General features: G+C 39.9%; 1 protein-coding gene across 1 annotated transcript; it reads right to left on the reverse strand.

Moving 5' to 3' along the window:
* Positions 1-5,128: 5,128 nt before the first annotated feature.
* Positions 5,129-8,697, reverse strand: HOXB1 (homeobox B1). Its single transcript, XM_070726231.1, has 2 exons — positions 7,998-8,697; positions 5,129-5,484 (listed from the first exon to the last, which is right to left on the reverse strand). Exons 1-2 carry the CDS (start codon positions 8,695-8,697, stop codon positions 5,129-5,131), a joined length of 1,056 nt encoding a protein of 351 aa, XP_070582332.1.
* Positions 8,698-9,227: the final 530 nt, after the last annotated feature.

Consider the following 9,227-nt stretch of genomic DNA (forward strand, 5'->3'; position numbering starts at 1 on the left):
CTAATGTTTCCTTTGCAGATTGTTTTGTGTTTGTGTGTGTGTTCAGAGTTACTGAACTCTGTTTATGTCTATATGTCTATATTAGCTACATTTTATGAAAACAGAAGTAGGAGAGATAGTGTGATACAATGGTAATGTGCTGGATTAACCTTGGGCCCATCCCTAGCATACCTCAGAGGAATAAGTTATGAAATAAAAATGGACCAGGAAGGTGTTTGTATCATTTTGAGCTCAAATAAGGCTTGTGTCTGAAAGACAGAGATTAAGGAAAGCAGAGGTATTTAGCAGAAGATAAGAGCCGCTATCTTGAGAAAATGGAACACTGACCCTCGGGCTTGAAAAGATCCCTTCCAGGTTTGCTGCTTCTGAAGAAAAGGCTTGACATATGCAACAAAAAAAGAAAGAAAGGGGAAAAGGGGGAAAAAGAAAAGAAATACCAGCAACTTCCTTTGAATTTTAGATGAAGCCCAGAAGAGTTGTTTTGTATATGGACAAGCTGACACAAGCGTGACCTTTTCTAGCTATTTGATTCTATCTGGCTTTGTAAAAAAAAGTGGTTAACAAATCAAAACCATGGGTAGATGTGATCTAAAGTACAGTGTGGAAATCCATCTTCGTCAGTAACTTTATCTACATTAGAAGTTTTACTGAAAATAGGAAGCCACTTAAAGTGAGAGAAAGACAAAAGAAACGAACACCATTTTCTGTCGGAGTGTACAATTTTAAGGCCGCAGGGCTTTGTGTAACCCTCAAGCCCTCTGAAAGTTTACTAAATTGTCATCCTTAATGTGGCCAAATGGAAATATATTATTAAATTATTCTATTGTTGGTACAGCATGTTATTTCTACATTTATTAAGTCATTTATAACTATTTGTCTTAATTGACAAACTATTTTGTAATAGCTCTATTTTGGGCAACTCCTAAGCAGTCCACTTAAAGACTAGAAATGTCTTCTGTAAACAATACATTGTCACTGAAATTATTCTTGCTTTCGGATGTTTTCTTGGTATTGAAGGTACAGTGATTTTTACCCTTGGACATGACGATAGGGATTCTTTAAATATATTTCTTAATTCACATTCAAAATGTGACATTAACTTTTCTATAATTGGAAACATCCACCCACCACCAACGCTCTTGAGTAAGGTTGTCGATTTCTTCCCTAAAGTTTTATTCACATAATAGTAGTACCAGTGGATAAGCTGTCAATATCTGCCATTGAGTCACAGCTCAATGCCTGAGTAAATAAATGATCCAACTTTTAATTCCTTGCACTTCTAGTTAATACAAGGGAAGGCAAACCTGTGGATTTGCAAATGGATCTTGCATTAGTCACAGAGAACATGGCATATGGTCTAAGATGCCAGAAATATAGTCCAAAAGAATTTATTATTATTATTATTATTATTATTATTATTACTACTACTACTACTACTACTACTACTACTACTACTACTACTATTATTTAGAAAGCCATACATTCCTTAGAGCTGGGACAGACAACTTTAGGTAAGACACAAGGCGTATGAAAAATCTGTATATATATATATACCCACTAAAACTCTCATTGTGTATTGGACTAACTAACTAACTAACTGAATGAATGAATGAATGAATGAATGAATGAATGAATAAATAAATAAATAAATAAATAAATAAATAAATAAATAAATAAATAAATAAATAAATAAATAAATGCCTCTGTCAGGGGTGATGTGTCCCAAGCAAGATACTACCTTATTATTATTACTATTATTTAGAAAGCCATACATTCCCTAGAGCTGGGACAGACAACTTTAGGTAAGACACAAGGCTTATGAAAAATCTCAGCTCATTAAATTTACTCTGTGTGTGTGTGTGTGTGTGTGTGTGTGTGTGTGTGTGTGTACTGACTAAAACTCTCATTGTGTATTGGAATAAATGAATGAATGAATGAATGAATGAATGAATGAATGAATGGCTGTGTCAGGGATGATGTGTCCTAAGCAAGATACTACCTGGGGAATTAAGATACTGGGTCTACTTTCATTTGTCCAGTTCAATGGTTTTTCCCCCCTTAAAATAAAAATGAAAAACGTACTATACTGCCTTTGCTCCTGCTTGGTAAGTGGTGAGATGTACACACATAACAAGTATAAGTGGGGACCCCTAGGACAGTGCAACACTATTTTGTTGCCTAGTGATCTGGCCTTTCCTGAGATATTGGTACTACCCTGAAAAGGGAGTGGAGTGGGTGAGAAAAAGAACAGATAAATAAATCATTAGTTCTAAGTCCTGAGAAAAAGTAAACTTTATTTATTCTGAGGTAGTTTTGGTTCCAAATATAAAGCATGGAGAGGAGACATTGCATCTAGTTTCATCTTAAAATTCTAGATAATTGCATTAGAATCTAAATAATACTAATTAAAGGCAGCAATGAAATAATTCAGGTTTTTAAAGTTTTGTTCCAAACCAGCCCCCAATGTATGGCTTTTTAACTGGTTTTTAGCATTTTTAATCAGCATGGAACGCAAAATATGGAGGAAGAGTGTTGAAAGTTAATATTTGTAGAGGGGGGGGGAGACCAAACATCTTTGCTCCATTTTCACCCACATTCATAGGGGGGGAAGGATAGGGTAAATACAATAAATAGAGGACAATCTGTTAGTATACATAAATAGATTCAACCCAAATTCATCCTGCATAAATAAAGCCTTAAGTAAGATCTCGAAGGGTTGGAGCCATAGTTATACTAAAATTAGATATGAGTAAAAAAATCCTATTTATTTCATAAAAATCAAAAGCAACATCATGACATACATAACTGGGAGATTCCTGCCTTTTCTATATAGTGTATGAAGCAGGCACTGCTTTATAAGCCATTTCTGCTCATTATAAAGCAAAATTGTTTTCCAATTTAATACATCAAGTAAAACAATTCTCTCCCGATAGTGAGTGTCTGAATCTGAACTAGATAGCTACTCCCTCCTTGGAGAAACACTTCCTTTGCGTTATACCTGCATCCTTCTAACCCTTGATCTGTTTGTGCAGCAGGCTGATAGATTGTAAAGCATCTTTACAGGTCAAAATATGTTCTCCAAGGTGGGCATATCTTTCATCCTCTTGGCCATCAGTTTGGAAGAATACTCCTACTTTCCCACACTCAGGAATACACTAACAATAAGGAAGCAGTCCTACACACTCTCTCTCTCTCTCTAATAGTTTAATCCTGTTAAACTCAGTGAAGCTTCCTTCAGGACTGATATATTTAGTGATGCAATGCTCCCCAAATCTGAATAAGTGTCACTGAAGGAAATGGCACTATCTTAAATATACGAAGATTTGGACTGAATATCAGGAAAGAGAAGGAAATTTATATTGGGATTCTCCTTCCTTTGAAATGCCTTACATATGAAAGGAATCTATTGGAGTCTCCTTTCAGGTTGAAATGGATTCACTGAGTTATTTCTATCCAATTCTTGTGAGGGTGGGGTTGTTTTGTGGGGTTGTTTTTTTTACTAAAGTAAATTAAGTCCAGAGGAAGAAATTAACTTCCCTAAAAAGGAATGTTTAGAATTTGGGGCTTTCATCTTATTTTATTAAGCAGATTTCAATGTTTGGATTCCAAAACCTGAGTCATGAAACGCATCTTCTCCAAAATGGTTAATTTCTATAGAAAATCTTAGTGGCCTGTACATGTATTGAGATATGACATCCAAGAAGTCCCAGGCATTATGGCTCATGGGCTAATTGAGAGTCATTGTCAATGACTTGTCTCTACTCAGTTCATGCACATCTGCAGATTTAAGATTTTCTCTCTCCTCTTCCCTTCCTTCCAACATTATATCCTCAGGTTTCTTGGAAGGAAGTTGTTCAATAGCTGGTTGAGAAATCTGTGAGTTTTATAGGTTTGCATATTTCTAAATTAATCTGAACTTTTCCTTTGTTTTATCTTAAAACTTACTTAAGAAGGGATGAGCTAACTAAAACCCTAGTGTACAAGTAGGGCATTCTGCCATATTCCCACAATCATACTCTTGATGTAATAATGGTTGTGAACTTTGGTGTTGGCTTCAAAGGCAAATCAAAAACAACCCATACTTTTTCACTTTTCTTTAGTGAGTTTTTCATTCCCACAGCCAATATGGCCTAGCTAATACAGAAAAACAATTTCAGCCAAAAATTAATGTGATGAGCAATAGACAAGATGCAAGGGTATCATCTTCTTCTAATGCAAAATTGAAGTTGGGTGGAAGGAAAATAATTTCTCCAAGGCCTCTTGTTACGCTTCTCTGACTATACATCTCTATGTAACCTTTGATTGTTTCCTTCTCCGTTACTGTGAGACTAGTAAGAAAGGATATAAAACAAACAGCAAAACAGACAGACCAAAATAATCGTAACTCTGTAATTAAAGTCTCTTGGCACCTTATGGGGGGAGGGAATGTTATTAGCTCCATCACTTCTAAATTTCCTACTACTGAAAGTGTACCTCCTAACTTTCAGGGAGTAGATGGAGGAAGGAAAATACTTGTCCCTGAGATGTTAGATGTAGTAAACTAGCCTTTAAAATATAGATTGTTCCGGTTCTTATTAGAATGCGAAATAAAAGGAGGGCTAGTAAGATATAGAAGAGAGAAGGTTTAAAGCTCGGTAGAAAGGTCCCTCTTCTATCTCGTGCTTTAAAGGGGGGGAGGAATGGAAATGAGGATTTGCTTTGCTGGTATTCTAGTGATGTGGAGATTGCATTCACATTCGTGGTACTCCGAAGCTTGAAGTAACAAAGAAACATATAATACATGCACAAGCTTAAGGGGAGAGAGCTTCAAAATCTACATTTTATGAGCAACCCTGTTGGAACCCGTTTGTATCATTGTTAACTAACTCTTGAGTACCCAGAAAAAAAATTGTGCAAAAGTTCCTGTATCTCTACGTTCGAAAATAACGCGTTTCTTTTTCTAAGAAGGACGCATGTGCATAGATACCATATATGCGCGTGTGTTTGTGGTTCTTTCGGGTGTGTTTGTCTTTTGTGCCCATAAACTGAGGACCGTCTACTCATTGTACAAACCGAGCAGCTGCCTCTTTGAAAGGGGAGGTTACTGCGGTGGGCAGGACTCGACTTAACCAGCCCCCCCCTTCCCCTTTCAAGAGGACACCGAGCTCGGAGAAGCTTCGGGGGTGGAAGGCCCGCTGGATCTGTCCGACGACGCAGCCTCGCTGCTTTCCTTAGCAGAGTCGCGGAAAGCCGGGGCAGCAATGGGGTGGGGACCAGCCAGTCCTTCTTTTTCCCTCTTCTTCTGTTTCATCCTCCGATTCTGGAACCAGATTTTTACCTGAGTCTCGTTCAGTTCCAAAGTAGCAGCGATCTCCACCCTCCTGGCTCGAGTGAGATACTTGCTGAAGTGAAACTCTTTCTCCAGCTCCGTCAATTGTTTGGTGGTGAAATTGGTCCGGATCGTGCTGGCATGGACGGCTAATCCATAGTCAGTCACTTTCGCTGCTGGGATGAGCCAGAAACGGAGAAGGATACAATCAAATTTAGAGTTATTTCCAAAATAAACCAGCAACCAGATGATATTAATTAATCTCTGATATAAACCTATAGAAACAGGTGTGTGTCTCGCAAAAGTCCAGCCCTTTGAAAATGTTGAGTGGCACCTTTTACTTTACTTTATGTTAGCAGTTCCTGGCCGGTAACCTTTAATATATTATACTGCACCCATACTTTCAAGCTGGCATGGACATTGTGATACAACACACCTTGGAGGGCATCAACTTGAAAAGCTTCCTCTATACATTCTGGACGTAGTTTGACCCTTTCAGAAATGTGGGCTTAACTTTCATGGTACTTCCCATTAAATATGGGCTTAACTTCCATTCACAATTCCCATTAAGATTTTTCAATGTCTAACTCTAGGTTTAGGAAAGATTCTGCTGTGATCTTTATCTTAGAGATTGTGTTCTGATCTTTTTTTATTTATAAAAGAATTCCTGCAGGGTTTTGGCACAGAAAGTTATCTGTATTCTAGATCAGTTAGTCCTACCTGAGGCTGATTTGGAATAAGCAGGAAAATAATATGATCCAGGAAAAGACTGGGGGGGGGGGGGATCTCAGATCAGTCTGATAAGATCTTCATCCTCTTCAAGCCAAAACACCTTGAGAAAAGATACTCTGAAATGTTTAGCCTTGAAAAAAACTTCTGCCTCCCTTTAAGTTTTTCTCCTAAATCCTGACCTGACAAGATTCCATATGTTTCATGCTGAGGCAACATTTTCCACCAGCCTTATTATATACTAAAAATATCGGGAAGGAAACTCAGCTTTACTGGTAGTTGATGGTCCAATATCTGGTCTATGATTGGATTTCTACATAGTAATAAGCCATGTAACAAGTCTCTGAAAACCACAGTTCACATAAGCCACTACAATATCAATACACACAAAAAAATCGCCCTTTGATTTGTGAACTCATTTTTAATGTCAGGGCTAACTCACTCAAACTGTTTCAACATATTCTGTACAGACCAGGGTTTTTCTTAACTTCAATCCCAATTTCAGAATTGAGGGATATATTAGTTCTGTTCCTGATTTGTTTCCTTTGGATCTGATCAAAGTTGGGTAAGATGAAAAATAATAATCTGGACCAACTCTAAACAGGACCAAGATAATAGACCCAGTTCATTTCTGGGGGGGGGGGGGGGGGTCATGATTAATGTATGGCTTTTGAAGGATTCAGAAAGCAATCCAAACGAGTCCTTCAGGAGTTGGGTGGCATATGATTCAAATAAATAAATAAAATGAAGGCAGTTGCATAAAAATTAACCAACTTCTAATAGAGGATACTATTCAAAAATAAGCACCTAGTAAAATCCTAATTGGGTTGGTCTTCCATGAACAAGCATGGAATATTCATCTGCCTGTATATTCATCTGTTTCGTGGAAATGCTTTTTTCTGGCTTTTAATCCCTGGTTAATAGTGATAGAAAGAAGGTTTCCTTCAACAGGGCTGGGCCCATCTAGGAAAAAGGATTCTGTTCTTGTGAATAAAAAGACAACTCTGATTTTTCACTAGGAAATATGGGACAAATTAAATCTCCCCAGTGCCCACATCTCTTTGGGTAGCCATGGATCAAAATATGGAAGCAGAATCGAATGAGAGCAAAGCTATGAGCTATTGTAGCTCCTGGATGTTCAGAAGATCTCCATTTTCCAAACTCTAAATCAAGATTAGACAACTTTCTGCCTCCAGGTCTTGGGAGGTTTTTTTCCCCGGAGGGAGGGACTTCCACTGTTATAAGTCTCAGTCAGAATTGTCAGAAACATTGAGAATTCCACAAACCACCTATCATTTCTTGCAGTTGCTCTAGTCTACCTGGATCTTTTTATTGATTTAACAGGTTTGGGAAAGATTATTTTTGTCTTCCTTATTTATCATATTACACAAAAAAAATTAGTACAATAGCACTAGCTGCCCCCATCACAGCACAATATTTTATTGAACTTTTTCACTTTTGGTAAGTTCACATGTATCCATTATACTTTCATTTTTATCTTCCTGCAGTTTGAAACAATTTCTTCTGAAACTATCAATTGTAGAGCCACCAAATGAGTCTGGCCTTCTCCTTTCCATTTGGCAAATTCTGGAAACAGAGAAGTTTTTTCCCCACCCCAACTATTCTCAAACTGGCCTTCCTTCCTTCTTCCCTGCTTCTTCCCTTTCTTCCTACCATCCCCTCCCTCCACCTTAAGATTTGCCTTCTCAGATGAAGGTTAGGGATGGAGTGATACTCCTGATTTCCAGGAGCAGATCCTCTTTTAAAACAGTAGCCACCTCAGAAGATGGCCCTGGAGTGCGAGGTAGATGAGGGGAAACTGAGCCAATTCAAAGCCCCGTTTCCACTCGCTTCCTTTGTCCCACTTGCTTCCCAATCCCCTTTTTTATAGGATCCTGGCAAGGCAGCAATAGGAGCACACCCTTGTCTCTCTGGGTGTCCAGGTGTGTTAGAGATTTACCTGTTCTGGGAGGGTTCCTTTTCACTTTCATCCAGTCGAAGGTCTGGCTGGTGGTAACAGTGGTAGCAGCAGCAGCAGCAGTAACCGTGGGACATGGATGGGCCCAGCAAGTTCTCAGCTCTTTGTTCTCAGACAGAGGTGGGGAGAGATTGCCCAAAGCCCCTTGCAAGTAGCCCCCTTGATCTGAGCCATATTGGTGTGGTTGGAATTGGCCCGGGGTGGCTGCACAAAAAGCATCAGGTATACTTCCCACTAGGTGGGAAGAGGAGTGGGAGGAAGCAGCAGCCAAGCTGGCAGGGTAGGCCGAGGTCTGAAAGTAAGCTCCATCCGTCTCTGGGGAGCCAGGGTAGAACTGAGGGTTGGCGAAGCTGGGGTTGCAGCCCGAGTTTGCGTACCCCCCTCCTCCTCCTCCTCCTCCTTGTTGAGAGGGGCTGGTGAAGGAGATACCAAGGCTAGCTGGGCTGTGAGGAAGAGGAGGAGGAGGGGGGTAACTGGGCCCCTGTTGTTGGTGGGCATTGGACCCAGTAGCACCCACCCCTATCACCCCGAAGCGCCCATCTGACTGATAGCTGTCACAGGCTGGAGTGGTACCTGAGCAGGCTGGGTAGGAAGTGGTCCCTTGGCCGAGGTGCTGGTACTCCTTGGGCGGGTAGGCGCTCATCCCATGGTTACAAATTGCATAGTCTAAAAAGAAGTCCATTCTAGGTATTGTTCCTTTGCCAATGATGGAAGAGGCTTGCCCTGTTTTATGGGGATTCCTTCTGCCCTACAACCTTTAGATAGTATGTCAAAGTTAACCAGGGGGAAAAAGGGAAGAGAGAGAGAGAGAGATGAAGAAAACCACCCTTCCCATCTATGGATCCCCAGGCTTAACACCCACCCCCCCCTCTTCCTGAAGCTTCAGAATGGGGGATGGGAGAAGGTGGTGGTAGGGTGGAAGGGGATCTAAGCCACGTGGTCCCCTCCAAGCCCAATGAGCAAATGCCTCCCAAACTTTGTCAGATATCTGCCATCATCCATCAAGTCCTTGGCATTTGCATGACAAAGGGACTTCAATCAAACTTTTCCCCATCGATCTGATTAACAACATGGATACGTCAAAAGGTTTTTCTCTCAAAGACTTTGGAAGAGGGGTAGAAAAAGGAAGTGATAGAAAAGAGGTTGGGGGAGGAAGAAAAGAAGGGGAAAGTTAAAACTATTCAAAGTCTATTCTATGTGTTAGAAAAGCGG

Source organism: Erythrolamprus reginae, chromosome Z (genome assembly GCF_031021105.1).
Source record: "Erythrolamprus reginae isolate rEryReg1 chromosome Z, rEryReg1.hap1, whole genome shotgun sequence".
In the NCBI taxonomy this organism is placed as follows: Eukaryota; Metazoa; Chordata; class Lepidosauria; order Squamata; family Dipsadidae; genus Erythrolamprus; species Erythrolamprus reginae.